At 46.0% G+C, this 16,610-nt stretch overlaps 1 protein-coding gene across 1 annotated transcript in view; it reads left to right on the forward strand.

The window, feature by feature from the left end:
• Nucleotides 1-16,610, forward strand: part of RGSL1 (regulator of G protein signaling like 1) — a 38,943-nt gene that overhangs the window by 6,253 nt on the left and 16,080 nt on the right. Inside the window, exons 5-11 of the mRNA XM_063130857.1 lie at nt 90-194; nt 1,459-1,620; nt 1,776-2,761; nt 7,239-7,301; nt 10,262-10,484; nt 15,948-16,055; nt 16,431-16,539. Of these exons, the coding sequence (XP_062986927.1) occupies nt 90-194; nt 1,459-1,620; nt 1,776-2,761; nt 7,239-7,301; nt 10,262-10,484; nt 15,948-16,055; nt 16,431-16,539 (1,756 nt within the window). The remainder of the gene's footprint in view (nt 1-89; nt 195-1,458; nt 1,621-1,775; nt 2,762-7,238; nt 7,302-10,261; nt 10,485-15,947; nt 16,056-16,430; nt 16,540-16,610) is intronic.

Genomic DNA, 16,610 nt, shown 5'->3' on the forward strand with positions numbered 1-16,610 from the left:
ACCGGTCCTTGGTGCCAAAAAGGTTGGGGACCGCTGCTCTAGCCCCAGATACTTCCTCAAATGATGTGGTATCCGTTGTTGCTTTACAGCAGCGATGCTGAGATGGAGAAAGGCTGACCAGTGGCTTCTCGAGAAATGCATTGGTGGCTGTAGGGGAATGTGGCGCTTCCGTTCCTTCATGCAAGGAATGGCAGGTAAGGAAAAGAAGACCATGATTCTTTGATTCAATGATTCCATGATTCCATGATTCTATGATTCTATGACCAGGTGTGCAGCACACAGAAATAAAGATACATGGAGACAAATTGTTAATCAGAGCCAAACAGCTCATCTCCTTGACCAAGAGGGCCAAAGCTCAATGGTTGGAGCATGAGGTTTGATGGTAGAAGGAGCCAGGTTCAACCCCTGATTTGCTCGAATTGAAACATCTCAGGTAGCTGGTCTGGGAAAGATGTCTCCTTGCAACCCTGGGGAACTGCTACTGATCAAAGTAGGTAATCCTGAGCTAGATGGATCATTGGTCTGAACTGATTCAATATAAGGCAGATTCTTATTTTATATTATTTAGTGAATTTGTAATCCACCCAATAACTAATGATCTTTGTTTTATAGTGTATCTTCCTGACATCCACATGATTCTTTCTCTTAGTAGGTCTGATAAATACTTGCTTCTGCACATTCTAATATTATATCGCATGAAGACAACGTAATATAAAAAGAGGGCTATTTATTTTATGTAGAGCAGGGGTCCCCAACTCCCGGGCCATGGACCAGTACCGGTCTGTGGCCTGTTAGGAACTGAGCCACACAGGTGAGCTGCTTTCACCCACCCACCCCCATTCCAGCGTACCTGGGTGCGGGGCGCCATCTCGCCTGCCCAGCCAAAGCGAAGCCAGGACACTGGGGGGGGGGGCAGCTTCGGAACAGCGCGCCCGGCCGGAAGCCGCTCTGGGAGAGCGACTTCTGGGCTCACCGTTCCGAAGCCGCCCACCCCAGTGTCCTGGCTTCGCTTCAGCTGGGCGCCCACCCAGCCGAAGCGAAACCAGGACACTGGAGTGGGGGCGCAGGCGTGGCTTCCCAAAACCATCCCCTCAACCACCACCACCCCAGTCTGTGAAAAAAATTGTCTTCCACGAAACCGGTCCCTGGTGCCAAAAAGGTTGGGGACCGCTGATGTAGAGCATCTAGTTTATAATTTTTATTATTATTATTATTATTATTAGTAGTAGTAGTAGTAGTAGTAGTAGTAGTAGTAGTAGTAGTTGTTGTTGTTGTTGTTCATGATAACAACAACACAGATCAGTGGACATTTTAGCAATTTTCACCACCCCACTTTTTCATTTGGATTTTCACAACTAACAGGTTTAAATTTACTCAGCAGTTGCCAGGTTTTCTAGGGAACTGTAAATATAGCGTTGCCTGAAATGAATTCCCTCTAGCCTTATGTGTGATCTGCAGGGGAAGAGCTGACCAAGTTCTGGTTAGCTGCAGAAAGGATACTTGGCATCGATGAAACCAATGAATCCCAGCAAGACCTCTATATGTCGCTGATCCAGGTGCTGATGGCCACCCACTTGCAGGAAGGCTCTACCGTGGTCACCCTTTGCAACACAACCATTGGTAAGTTGTACCCACTCATAGACTTTTGGGTTGGAATGGTAATTCCCTACCTGCGTGCTTGTGTGTGACATGAAATGCAAGTCCTGTCACCGATCATAGATCTGTGAACCCGCCCCCCCAAGCTCTCTCTGTGCGATTTTTTGTGGTCTCTCCAGAATCAATTCTGAAAATGTCTCCTTACCATCCTCAACATGTCTCCACTCGGAGAGAAGTCTTGAGCGAGATGCAGAAAGTGGCCCTGTTCAAGATTGAAAGTTACTGGCTCCCCAACTTCTACATCCATTGCAAGTTGAGCATGGAGAACGAGCCCAAATGCCTCCATCTGCTGGAAGAGTACCAGGACCGGTTACACCGGGCAGGCTTGCCAAGACCGGTGCTCTCTCCTCTGCCCCCAATGAGCATCAGAGAAAGCAGCCTTCTGGACACCACCTATTCCAGCTTGAAAAGCAAGAGGAAGGTCTGGGATCAGGTAAGGGGCCAAAGCCTTTCTCGCAAAGGGAAGTACAAAGAAGGCCACAAGAAGCCAAAGCCATGTAGAAGTAGCCCAGCAGACAAGAAGCAGACTCCCTCTCCAAAGCATTCCCCCATTCCAAGCCCTTGTCAAGCAGAATATGTCAGGGATTCAGACGATGTGGTCATTTCTGATGAGTCGCCGAGTTACAAAAGCAGCCCGAGTGAGTTCCTGCCTACTCCTGTGGTAGACGAGGTAGTGGAGAAGTGTGCCTTCAGTAAACTGCGCTCTTCCACTCCAGTGGTCCAGATCCCTTCCATGCTTGGCCTAAAAAGCCTTGTGAAGTCCCCCTTGTGTTTAAACTTTCTTCCTTGGGTGCTCACTGCTGACAAATGTGCGGGACGTCCCTTCCGGGAGTTTTTGCTGCGAAGGAATTACGCAGTGGAGGTGCATCTCCTTGACCTCTGGCATGACCTGGAGGACTTTTTGCGCATGATGTTATGCTCCCTGGGGGAAGGCAACATCCTTCTGCGTCATGTGATGGGCGAAAGGATATGTGAGCTGTACCTGACTCAGGGCAGCAACTGGCACCTTCCTTTGAAACTAACGACGCTCAAGAACTTGCAGGAACTCCTGCCTTCTGGACACGTGATACCTTGGGTACTAAAGGCACAGAAGGAAATCTGTAAGGTCAGTAATGTTGCTTTCTCCATGAAAATTAACAGCAGGAAAGATACTTCCAATTTCACCCAGTATGGCCTGGGCAGCCATGTGCTGCGTGGATTGTCATTGTCATATGGTATGGATCCACACAACTTGGCCCACAGGCCAATTTATAAGGAAACTCTAAATGTCCATCAGTTGTGGCCCTTTCCGAATTTTTTGTGGGAAAATATATGATCCTCCCAAGCCCATCATCAGCAGATGTGGGGGTGCTTTCTGATGAAGCTTTTATCACGAGACCATCCTGCATCATTCACATAATTTTAAGGGGGTGCTCCAAACATTGTCATCTTCCACTCGTAACCCTCCTATGTTTTCCCACCACTTCTTCTAACTTTTTTCTTACTACAGAAAATCCATTAAGGAGAAAAAGATGAAATAGCTGCACAAGTCTTTCTTTAGTAGTAATAAAAGCTCCATCTGACGAGCGTTTTATTGCACGCTCGTTACTGGGCACTCAAGGATTCCTCGGAGGTAGCTCACATGACGTTGTCTGCCTCTCGCACGCCTTCTGCCCCTTCTGGTCTTCCTTATGCTGCAAGAAAAACCAGAAAAACTACGAAATATTTTTTAAACCAAAGTTGCTGCTCTCTCCTGCTGTGTGTGGGAGAAGCAGCGTGTTCACAACAAGGGACTGAATGACCCTCATGCACCTTGTTTACTTCCTGTTTGAAAACAGGAAGTAACTGAGTGTCCATGGAGAAGCGACGATAGCCAGCGTTAACCAGCATTTCTTCCAAGGTGTGATGGAGCTCTAAGTTTCAAAGCACCCTGGGAAAAATGTGAGTCTCAAAGCACCCTGGGAGAATGCCCGCTTCACTACATCTGCATTGCTCCCCTTCTGCCTGGATTCAGAGGTGTGTGGTGGAGTTGGCATCATTTGCTCTAGCCTAGGAGTTGGGCTGCAACTCTCATCATTCCTGACCATTGGGCATGCTGGCCAGTACTGGTGGGAGTTGGAGTTTAACCACAACTGGAGAACCACAGACTCCTTATTTCTGTTCTAGCCTGTTGTTGCCAGCCACACCATCTAAAGCTTCATCCCACATACCTGTTTCCCTCGAATTATCCCCTACAGTGCTAAGCTGTCGGCGTTGTTGTTGTTATTGCTAGCTAAATCACACCCTGGGTGGCAGCGCTCCTAAGATCCTTTGCAAACCACGAAATGGGTTTAAAGGGGGAAATGTAAAAAATCATTTAAAAAATCAATGGATGACCCAATCCAATTCAAATTTGGTATGCTTAAAGCTCTACTTAATATCTATTACTGTGCCAATTTTGATGTCTTTATCTTTAAAACTTACGCAGATGTAAGCATTTGTTTAATTTTCCTTAAACATATCAAATCCTGCTCCAGCACCCCCAGTGGCCGCTTGGAAAATAACAAGTGATTCGCTCTAAAACTAGTAGCAAAATAGGGCGGTTCTTTTGGCTTTATAGCACAATTAAAGCAGGATGCATGGGAGTACTTCACAGTCAAAGCAGATTATAGACTGGAAAACTTTGGAGTCCTTGGCACACAATTCGCAGTGATTGCACAGTATGTCCCTGGTGTGATAAAGCTCATAGTCTGTCTGTGTCTACGGTACCATCTTCATGGCGACGCACTGAGAATCGCTTTCAGCTTCTCTCCGCCTTTTCCTGAAATCGCCTTAGGTCTGTCATCAGCACACTACCTGAAAAAAGTGGTCTATACCCTTCCCAAACCAACTGCTTTCATAGGTCACACTGCACTCTAATCTGCCTTACTTTGGGGTGGGGTGGGCGGAGTCCTATCAGTTGACATGAATGTCATCAACCAGGTATGAAAGGCTTTGCCCCCTCCCCTTCTTCCCCTGCTTAGGGAAAGGAAACGTAAGGGGCATCAAGCACCCAGAGAAAAAGAGCAGATGTTTCCCTACATTATTATTTATTACATTTATATCCCGCCTTTCTTCCTCCAAGGAACCCAAAACGGCATACATAATGCTCCTCTTCTCCATTTTATCCTCAAAACAATAACCCTGTGAGGTAGGTTGGGCTGAGAATCTGTGACTGGCCCAAAGTCATCCAGTGGGTTTCCATGGCTGAGTGGCAGGCCCGGTGCTGCCATAGAGGCAACTCAGGCAGCCGCCTAGAGCGCCAAGCAAATGAGGCCGCCGAACAGCATACCCGGAAGCTGCTCTCCTAGAGTGGCTTCCGGGTGTGCTGTTCCAAAGCCGCCGCCCCAGCCTCCGCCCAACCCCAGCGTCCTGGCTCCTTTGAAGCCAGGATGCTGGGGTTGGAGGCGGAGGCTTCAGTACGGCGTGCCAGGAAGCCACTTCCGGGCGCGCCACTTCAAAGCTTCTGCCCCGCCCCCCAACCCCAGCGTCCTGGCTTCAAAGCCGGGAGTGGGAGGGAGCGAGCGGTGAGTGGGCGAGCAAGGGGGGAGCCATAGCAGTGAGTGAGCGAGCGAGCGGGGGCGGCAGGCGAACGATGGGGGGAGCCGGAGCGTGTGAGCGAGGGGGGAGCCGGAGCGGCAAGTGGGCGGGGGCGGCGGGCGAGCGGGCGGGCAGGGAGAGCAGTGAGTGAGCGAGCGGGTGGTCAGGGTGGAGGCTTCAGAATGCGCCTGCCTAGGGCGCAATATAGTCTGGCGCCGGCCCTGCTGAGTGGGGACTAGAACCCGGATCTCCTGACTCCCAGTCCAACGCCTTAGCCACTACACCACTACATGTCACCAACATTTGTGCTTGCCAGTCTTCCTCCACAGAAATGACACTCCCCCCATGGGAGTGGAACCATACAGCAATATCGCACATAGGGAGCCATGGTACTGTATTTCTTCGATTGTAAGACGCCATCGATTGTAAGACGCACACTAATTTCAGTACCACCAACAGGAAAAAAAAACCCTAAGACACACCTGTGATTCTAAGACGCACCCCATTTTTAGAGATGTTTATATGGGGGAAAAAGTGCATCTTAGAATCGAAGAAATAGGGTATATCACCAAAGCTCTAAAGCAGTAAAGCAGTTTGAAAATAGTATACGGAATGTGTCATGGGTCCCGACAGTTGTCAGTGCATTTCAGTACCGTTATAAAGCTGTAGTGTAGATCTTGCCTTAAAGAATTATCGATTCTAGAAAATTAGGCAGCTAAACCCAAATTGTTTACTTCATTGGGGTGGAGAAAGAAAGAAGGATAAATCACAGTGAGTGGCAAAGTAAAGAAATCTGAGTTGTAGCGGTGCAGGCTACCATGAAATGGCGGAAATGGACAACAATAGGGGAAAGTCGAAATCACAGCAAGGGGAAAGACCTTGGGCACACACATCATGCTGGATTTAATCCAAAGGAACGAAGGGCACACAGCAGCTGAACCACATGGGAGTGGATTAAGGGGGGGGGGGGAATAGATCTATATTCTAAATGTTTCATTATATAGCCTCTAGATGGTTGTATATCAGAACTGGAGAAATACATGTTTCTTTTATAGCAGAAAAATCTTTTCCTGATTTTTTTTTAAAAAAAACAGGATAAATGTTACAAAGCATGGGAGAGGCCCTGGAGGATGGCAACGTCATGTAAACTACCGTGAGTGAGAAATCATGAGCGCACAATAAAAGCCTCATGTAGAGATGCCTTCAGTCGCTTCCTGGCCCCTCTGCCCCACTTGGGAAAGTTCTTATCTCAGATCAGCACCTAGGAGATAGGGAACCTTTGTCAGTGCTAAGCAAGGGAAAGCACTTACCATATTTCTTCGATTGTAAGATGCCATCGATTGTAAGATGCACACTAATTTCAGTACCCCCATCAGAAAAAAAACCCTAAGTCACACCAGCGATTCTAAGACGCACCCCATTTTTAGAGATGTTTATATGGGGAAAAAGTGCATCTTAGAATCAAAGAAATAGGGTATCTTCCATCAGCTGCTGATGGGAGATAGAGTTTCCCTAGGCTGACCATATGAAAAGGAGGACAGGGCTCCTGTATCTTTAACAGTTGCATAGAAAGGGGAATTTCAGCAGGTGTCATTTGTATATATGGAGGACCTGGTGAAATTTCCTCTTTATCACACCAGTTAAAGCTGCAGGTGCCCTGCCCTCTTTTAAATCTGGTCACTCTAGTATAGCTCCTGCAGCGTTAACTGTTGTGATGAAGAGGGAATTTCACCAGGTTCTCCATATATACAAATGACACCTGCTGAAATTCCCCTTTCTATGCAACTGTTAAAGATACAGGAGCCCGGTCCTCCTTTTCATAGGGTCACCCTAGTTTCCCCCTCCTGACACTTGGGAAAGAAGCAGCTGGGCCTGATGTGGAACCTCTGTGGGGTCCTTATCAGGCCCATGGGTCTGCTATAGAGGAAGAGTTTCTCTCATACTGCAGTATAGTTAATTACATTGCATGAAGCCAGAAAAGCCGGTGCATTTCCCCTAAAAGGAAAAAGTATCTACCTCAAGCTATCTTCTCATATTCCTTTTAGATACTCAGCTTCCTCTATGAGGAGTTCCTTCAGCAGGATGACAAGATGTTCCTGTATTATGTGGTAAGGTGGAGCTACTGAGGTAATGAAGGGCTCATCAAGTATCCCTGTATTTCTCAGGGCTTGACCAAGCGGTTGTGTTAGACATTCCTTTTTGGGCTTGGAAAAGGCTGACCAACCATAGCTTGGTATTGGAGATGGGGGAGAAAGAAGTCTCCAAGATACATAATTTCCCCTCAGTTTACAGTACAGCTGCTGTTTACAAATAACAGCCTCCCCCAATTTGATGCCTTTCAGATGCTTTGGACTACAACTCTGGTGGGACCCCACCAGGAAAGACTGACCTATGACATGGTGGCTGAACGTCGCTAGTCTATGCTCCCTGGATTACTGCCAGGAGGGCACTTCCTGATTTCTAACTCCAATTCATTGTTTTAATTTAATTTAGATTACACCTTTCTGTCAAAACAAAAATGCTACTCAAGATGGTTAACAGTAAAATCCAGATTAAAAACAAAACTTTAATTAAAACCTAACACAAAAACAAATTATTATAAACACAACAATAGAAGAGAGAAACAGCGCCAACCAATTACATCCACTTTCAGGAGCAGGCCAGTTTATATGTCAAAGGCCTCCCTGAGTAAATCCATCTTTGCCTATTGCCTTGAGCTATAGCTCTTCTATGATCATATAAGATATCCACCTATTATATCAGCTAGGGCAAGTATTGGAAGCTAGAAGCAACATTTTCCCTCCTGTTTATTTCCTTGACTGCAATTCTATGCTGTTTTTGCTTTTTAATAAGCCTATCCTTTTTGTTTAATTAAATCGGTGTGTTGTGATCTGGAAGGGATTCTAACTAATCTTGTTCACCCCCATGTTAATGCCTTGGTCCTCTCAACTGGCAAGGTCTCTCCATCTCTACTAAAGAGCCCTGCGGCTCTTTAATTCAGTAACTGGTGACAGCTATTGATTTTTTGATACTTCAGATTGTGATGAATCCCACTGGTAAAATTGGAACAATGGCACAGCTATATAATTAGGCTTTCTAAGTGATCCCCTAGGGCAGGGGTAATCAAGCTACTTCCCACCATGTATGTTGGACTGCAACTCCCATAATCCCTGACCTTCACACATGTTGGATGGGGCTGATGGGAGTTGTAGTACAAAATATCTAGAGAGCACCCAGATTGCCTATCCCTTCTCTAGGGAGCCAGGTTTGAGACTGGGTTGAGGAATCTAAACAACCCCAGGAACATCACACAGTGAACGTGAAGACATTTGGAGCCTTTTGCCGGCAAGAGGAGCAGAATAGCTAGCTAGCTGTTTCTAGAGCAGGTTTCAGTTGTGGGATAATAGGTGCAGAGTTGGAGCATTTGCCTTTGACAGCATGTTGCATGAGGGACAAACTACATGTGGCTTTAGTCATGGGTTTAACCAAGCATGCTCAAACAGACTGACTTTATTTTGGAGAAAAAGCAGCCACGGGACCCCAGCCTGAAATGTGTTCCCAATCTGGATGAGGGCCCTGTGCAGGTATTCTACTGAAAAACGCCCCTCTTCCTGACTGCTGTTTTTCCTTAAAGGTGCTCTTTGCATTAAACAGCAGTTTCTGCGGGTAAAAAAACAAAACGAACAGGCAAACAAAAAACCAGCCAGGAGGGAGTGATGTTCAGCAGAAAACCAGAGCAGGGCCTTGCTTGAACCCAGTTGGGAGCAAGTTCTGGGTTGGGGCCCTGCTGCTGCTTTCCCCCCAAAGTAAAAGCACCCAGGCTAAGTATGCTTGTGAGAACATGAGGCCAATATCTCATGTAGTTTGGACCTAAGTATGATTAGCAGGGTGGACAATGTGAGACATTCCAGCATAGCCAAAGGTGAGGGATGATGGGAACTGTTGGCCAAACACCTAGAGGACCACAAATTCCCCACTCCTGGAGTAAGGTATCCAGCAACTGGCCACCAGAGAGGGGGCTACATTCCACCCTGGCAGAGTGGCAGGACTGGAGAAAGGTTAGACCAGGGGAGCCTGAGCTGTTTCCTCATCTCTTCTGCGATGTACTGTATATAGAGCTGGTTGGTGTGGATAGATGGTTCCCATTTCAGAGGCTGTGCCAACTAGCTTTGGAGGCTATTTCTCTTTGCTAGGGTGGTGACATATGCATTGCCAAAAGAGAGGAATTTCATCACAAAAAGAGGACAAACTGTATGCGTACAGATGCAAATGGAAAAATAATAAATATAACTTCAATAGAAATACAGTGTGTGTCACCATACCACCAGGTGACCTGTTTGCCTGCTCAGTTTGCTGTCCAAGTGCGAACTCTTGATGGGCAACTTCAAGGCTTTCCCTTCTTATGATTCTTGGACTTTAAGTCAGACTTGGACTGGGCAGCCCATCAAATAGAGGACACCTTAAAATAGAGGACTGTTCTTTGCAAGCTCTCCAAAATAGAGGACTGTCCTCCATAAAGTAGGACACCTGGCCACTCTACTCTTTGCCTTTGTTGGGCAGGCTAGGCAGGCAGAGAGTCAACGCAGAGTCAAAGGAGGAATGTGTGGGGAAGGTCAGGAATGCATAGGATGGTCTCCAGGTGATGGACCAGTGTTGAATGAGAGCCAGTGTGGTGTATTGGCTAAAGTGTTGGACTGGGACTCAGGAGATCTGGGTTGTAGACCCCACTCAGCCATGGCAGCTCAGTGGGTGACTTTGGGCCAGTCACAGACTCTCAGCCCAACCTACCTCACAGGGTCGTTGTGAGGATAAAATAGAGAGGAGGAAGATTATATATGCAGGCTTGGGTTCCTTAAGGAACAAAAAAAGTGGGATAAAAATGTAATCAGTAATAATAATAAATAATCCTCATTTTCCTTTTAATTCAGCAGTCATGACTTTAAAGCCACCTTTAAAGTGGCCATCCTTTCTGGAGTGATGGGGATTGTAGTCCAGTACATTTGGAGGGCACCAGCTTGGGGAAGGCGGCTTTAAATATCCACATGATTCACTTTGTCTGTCAATATAGAGCGGCAAGGAAAAGAAACCTGGCCAAGAAGAGCTTAATGAAAAGGAAGAGGTCCTCCGGCTGGTCCGAAGGATCATTGAATCTGTGCATCTGAGCCAGGCCTTGGCGGGAATGAAAGACTTTGATCCACTTACTGGAGAGCACTGGCAATTGCTGGGCAGCCAGGATCTGCGCATGGGGGGCTCTGTCTACATGGAAGTGGAGCCTGTTGTGCGAAAGCTGGGTAAAAATAAGAGTTGTCCTCATGGTTCAGTGTTTAATTTTCTCAGTTTTAAGGCTTTGCAGGGCTGGCTGCTTAGAGCATATCCGTACTACATACTTACAGTGATTTTGTATTGTAGTCTTCCACCCTAAAAAAAAATCCTGGGAATTGTAGTTTAGTGCCAGTTCTCTGTTCCATTCGCCAATGTCTTTATCAAGGCCAAAGAAAATGTCTCAAAAGATTGTGCAAGTTTTTGAGTTCTCCAAAACTCTTTGTCAAACTCGGTGGTACAAAATGCAGAAAGTGGAGGGACAAAGAAAGTATAAAGATTAGACCAGATAGTGTGACTATGAGATCTGCAGCTTAAGTCTCACACCGAATGAATGAGTCACTGGTACATTTACAGCTAGTATTCTGGGACAAAGAAACGTTGAGTATTTCTACATCAGGCTAAAATCTCGCAACTTTACCAGGACTTCTGCTTCCAGATTCCTTGCAGGAGTGCGATTAGCTCCTTTCCACCTTACTTTTTTTCTTTTTCTTTGTTGGAAAGTTCTATATGTTTCATTAAAAATCCACTAGTTGGCGCTGTAGTAGTATTTGCAAAAAAGCGCCGTTTCATCAGTACATCTCCCGTTCATAGTGGGAGGAGGGAAAATGCCAGACTTTGGTTGTAATGAAAATCAATGCAATAAAGGTTGTAAAGAGTGGGAGGTGCCCTAGAGGATGACGACGTCATGTACAGGACCCACAAACTTCTGTGAATGACCAATAACGAGCACATGATAAATGCTTCATTCAGAAACAGCCATTGGCTGAGCCGCATTTCTGAAAATACAAACTCAGATCTGTCACTTGCATTGGGCGAAACCCACAGTTTCCTAAGTAGGCAGAGATCAGAAGAGAAACATGACAGTCCTCATATGAGCTAAACCAGAGATTAATTTTAGGTGGTGCACTAGGTTAAAAAGTCAGTTGAAATGAAATTCTGTAGTATAACTGGTGGTTGGAGGCAATGGAAATGGCATAGACCCTCTTCAGGGGGTAGAAAAGAATTGTTCTCTGGTGGTAGATTCTGCCCTGAAAGGTTAAAGAAGGTATTCTCCAAGGTACATAAAATACAAAGATAGCTACACTGCTCCATGAAGGGAACAATGCAAAACCCATAGTTAGACAATACCTTTATTAGGACAACCCAAAATGTCACAAAAGAGTGTACAAGCTTCTGAATTCTTCAGAACTTTTATTCTGGCTTGATGGTACAAAGAACAGGCTGAGTGAGAACTACAAAAGGTTGTGGCCATAAGGTCTGTGGCTTGCAGATTAGGGGATTGGATCCAGGGTAAATTAGCTGCGCTTCATTGGCTTGGCTAAGTTTTTCCCTTTGATTTCAGTGGGATGTCAGTGCAACTAACTTAGAGCATCTCTACATTAAGGGAAATTGTGTTGTTTACCCGGGGCTGTTGTGCTTCCTGGTTCTTTGGCATGATTGATATGGGCTGCATTACATGGGAGGAGAGGGGCAACAAAGCGGAAGATTGGAGTTGCACTATATGTTAAAAATACCTATCCCTGCACAGAAATACAGGCGGATGAGATTGGGAGCCCCGTCGAGAGCGTCTGGATTAAAATAAATGGGGCTAGGAATAAAAAGAATATGATAATCGGAGTCTACTACCGACCACCCAATCAAGGAGAAGACGAGGACGAAACTTTTGAGAAACAAATTACCAGTTTTTCAAGGAAGTGTGATGTAGTAGTGATGGGGGACTTCAATTACCCTGATATCTGTTGGGAGACCATTACTGCCAAAAGCGGCCCTTCCAAGAAATTCCTGACATGTATGGGTGATAACTTTCTCCTACAGAAAGTGGTGGAAGGAACTAGAGGATCGGCAATCCTTGACTTGTTATTGACCAATAGGGATGACTTAGTGGATAAAGTGGCAGTTACGGGAACTCTGGGGGAAAGTGACCACGTCATACTTGAATTCTTGATTATGAAGGAGACAAAAGTCGAGCGTAGCCATACACGTACTCTGGATTTTAGGAAAGCTGATTTTAATAAACTCAGAACTATAATAAGTAAGGTCCCGTGGCAAGGGAGCCTAAAGAGAAAAGGAGTGCAGGATGGGTGGGAGTATCTAAAAAATGAAATTTTAAAGGCACAGTTACAAACAATTCCAACAAGGAGAAAAGATAGAAGACAACAGAGGAAACCAATGTGGCTCCACAAAAAGCTTATTGATGAACTGAAGACAAAAAGGGATACATATAGGAAGTGGAAGGAAGGCCAGGCTACAAAAGAAGAGTACAGACAAGTGGCGCAGAAGTGCCGAAATGGCGTCAGGAAGGCTAAAGCTGTGAATGAGCTGAGATTAGCGAGGGATGCTAAAAGCAATAAAAAGGCTTTCTTCAGATACGTGAGTAGTAAAAGACAGAGGAAAGAAATGGTGGTTCAACTGCTTAATGAGGATGGCAAATTGATAACAGATGACAAAGAAAAGGCTGAAGTGCTCAATTCCTACTTTGCCTCGGTCTTCTCCCAAAAGCGGGTCTATGACCCCTCTGGAAAAAGTGAAGCAGAAGTTGAGGGGGCAGGATTGCAGTTTGAGATTGATAAACAAATGGTCAAAGAACACCTAATTTCCTTGAATGAGTTCAAATCTCCAGGGCCCGATGAACTGCATCCAAGAGTAATGAAGGAGCTAGCGGAAGAACTCTCAGAACCTTTGTCTATTATCTTTGCAAAATCATGGAAGACGGGTGAGGTGCCGGATGACTGGAGGAGGGCTAACGTTGTCCCTATCTTCAAAAAGGGCAAAAAGGAGGAACCTGGGAACTACAGACCAGTCAGTCTGACATCCATCCCTGGGAAAATTCTGGAGCAGATTATAAAGAAGTCAATCTGTAAACACCTTGAAATCAATGCAGTGATTACTAGAAGCCAACATGGATTTGTCAGGAACAAATCCTGTCAGACTAATTTGATCTCATTTTTTGATAGGATAACCTCCCTTGTGGACTGTGGGAATGCTGTGGACGTCATATATCTTGACTTCAGCAAAGCTTTTGACAAAGTACCACATGACATTCTGATTAACAAACTAGCTAAAAGTGGGCTAGATGGAACAACTATTAGGTGGATCCACAGTTGGCTACAGAATCGGACTCAAAGAGTACTTATCAATGGAACCTTCTCAAACTGGGGAGAGGCAACGAGTGGGGTGCCGCAGGGCTCAGTCCTGGGCCCAGTGCTCTTCAACATTTTTATTAATGATTTGGACGAGGAGGTGCAGGGAACGCTGATCAAATTTGCAGATGACACAAAATTGGGTGGGATAGCTAATACCCTGGAAGACAGAAAGAAACTTCAAAGTGATCTTGATAGGCTGGAGTGCTGGGCTGAAAACAACAGAATGAAATTTAATAGGGATAAATGCCAAGTTCTACATTTAGGGAATAGAAACCAAATGCACAGTTACAAGATGGGGGACACTTGGCTCAGCAATACTACAAACGAGAAAGATCTTGGAATTGTTGTAGATCACAAGCTGAATATGAGGCAACAGTGCGATATGGCTGCAAGAAAGGCAAATGCTATTTTGGGCTGCATTAATAGAAGTATAGCTTCCAAATCACGTGAGGTACTGGTTCCTCTCTATTCGGCCCTGGTTAGGCCTCATCTAGAGTATTGCGTCCAGTTCTGGGCTCCACAATTCAAGAAGGACGCAGACAAGCTGGAGCGTGTTCAGAAGAGGGCAACCAGGATGATCAGAGGTCTAGAAACAAAGCCCTATGAAGAGAGACTGAAAGAACTGGGCATGTTTAGCCTGGAGAAGAGAAGATTGAGGGGAGACATGATAGCAGTCTTCAAATACTTAAAAGGTTGTCACACAGAGGAGGGCCAGGATCTCTTCTCGATCCTCCCAGAGTGCAGGACACGGAATAACGGGCTCAAGTTAAAGGAAGCCAGATTCCGGCTGGACATCAGGAAAAACTTCCTGACTGTTAGAGCAGTGCGACAATGGAATCAGCTACCTAGGGAGGTTGTGGGCTCTCCCATGCTAGAGGCATTCAAGAGGCAGCTGGACAACCATCTGTCAGGGATGCTTTAGGGTGGATTCCTGCATTGAGCAGGGGGTTGGACTCGATGGCCTTGTAGGCCCCTTCCAACTCTGCTATTCTATGATTCTATGATTCTATGATCCTGCTGTTTCCTGGGGCTCTTTTAAACAGTAAACATGTTTTGAGGGACCGCCTCCCTCCCTCCCTTCCTGTCATGTGTGCAAAGGAGTAGGTGGGGTGGGGGTATGAGCCATGTGCTGTAAGTCTGCAGCCTTCCTCAGCACACTTACTTCAGAGTAAGCCCCATTGAACACAATGGATCTTACTTCTGAGGAATTACTAGCACAAACCAACAGAAAGAAGAAAAACAACTTAAAAGAATCACATTGGATTTAAACCTAGCACAACTATAATCCAGCATAATGAAAGGTCTTGTTCTTGTGGTCTTATAGAACCCCCTATGTCCACGTGGCACACTTACTCAGGAGTAAGCCCTATTGAACTTAAAGGGGTGCTCTTGGTGGGATGGGGGATCAGGTCTATCTCCCTTTGTTGCAGGGAGGCATTTTATCCTCTTCCTCTGATAGCAGGGAAAGTCCTTCCTTGGCAAGTTCAGAGTGCAATGCCAGCTCTACATACTGCTGAATTTGTGCCATTAAGGGTTTAATCCAGTTAATCTCTGATCTTTTTAAAAACAAATAAGGGGGGGGGGAATGGTGTAGGGTGACCATATGAAAAGGAGGACTCATGTATCTTTTACAGTTGCATAAAAAAGGGAATTTCAGCAGGTGTCCTTTGTATATATGGAGAACCTGGTGAAATTCCCTCTTCATCACAACAGTTAAAGCTGCAGGAGCTATACTAGAGAGACCAGATTTAAAAGAGGGCAGGGCTCCTGCAGCTTTAACTGTGATGATGAACAGGAGATTTCACTAGGTTCTCCATATATACAAATGACACCTGCTGAAATTCCCTTTTCAATACAACTATTAAAGATACAGGAGCCCTGTCTTCCTTTTCATATGGTCACCCTAGAATGGTGGGAGACCTGGAAACCTCTGTGAGTGGCCAGTCATGAGCACGCTACGAATCGCTCATTTAGAGAAGCCCTAAGTCTAGATCCAACCCAGGGAGATTTCAGGTAGACAAATTATACCATGTTTATTTCACATACGAAATGCCAGAGGGCATTTTTTTTTTTTACTGTAATGGTCTATAGTTGTGGTCCTGTTTCAGCTGCTTGTAACAACATAAAATTGCAGAAATATATGCACATGATGCTCTGTCACACGCAGACTACAAACCTTCACATGTGGGGGCTTTCCACAGACTTTCGATAGTCAATCACTTTGTCTTGGCTACAGCGTCCAAAAACGCTAGCGACCTCCTTGCTATTTCTTTGCTTCCATAATGGCAGATTACAGCAGCATGGCATTTGAGGAGCTGGCCCGGCTGAACCCGAAGATGGCCGTGGAACTTCTTAGTAAGAACTTCCGGACATTCTGCAAGAGGTGTCCATCAGGCGGTGAGTCCCTGCAGGTTTGGAACCGGGGTGACCTTAGTCTGGCTCCTGAATGAGCCAGGAGGAGAAGAGAACTAAGCTCAGGCGGAGCTTCAAGTTCAGGAGAAGCTACAGAGTGGCAGCAGCTGCATGTCTTGGCAATGCCTGGCTCTGCCCTGAGAAGGAAAAACAAAGAAAGTGTCCTGGAGGCAACCTTAAACAGTTGCCTCCAGAAACCTGTTCTTGCTAACTCCCTGAGGTCTCGCCAAGGTCATTGCTTGAGAACTTAGTGTTGGCTGAAAACCGTCCAAGTTTCCCTCGCTCCCAGTGGCTGCCTCCCAGAGCTTCTTATGACTAGACTTGCATTCCCCTGAGCCTACGGCTTCATTTCCCTTGTAGGAGTGTTCGCTCGGCCATTGGCGGGGAGAAGGAGCCTCCACTGGACCAGGTCAAGTTTGTCCTTTATGAGGAAGGGACCAGCCACAAGAAAGGCCCTCGTAAAGCCCAGGTATCACAGCACAATGGCTTGTCCTGCTGTTTCGTTCCAACACTCAGTGCCAGACTAGCCATGACATGAAT

Source organism: Elgaria multicarinata, chromosome 1 (genome assembly GCF_023053635.1).
Source record: "Elgaria multicarinata webbii isolate HBS135686 ecotype San Diego chromosome 1, rElgMul1.1.pri, whole genome shotgun sequence".
In the NCBI taxonomy this organism is placed as follows: Eukaryota; Metazoa; Chordata; class Lepidosauria; order Squamata; family Anguidae; genus Elgaria; species Elgaria multicarinata.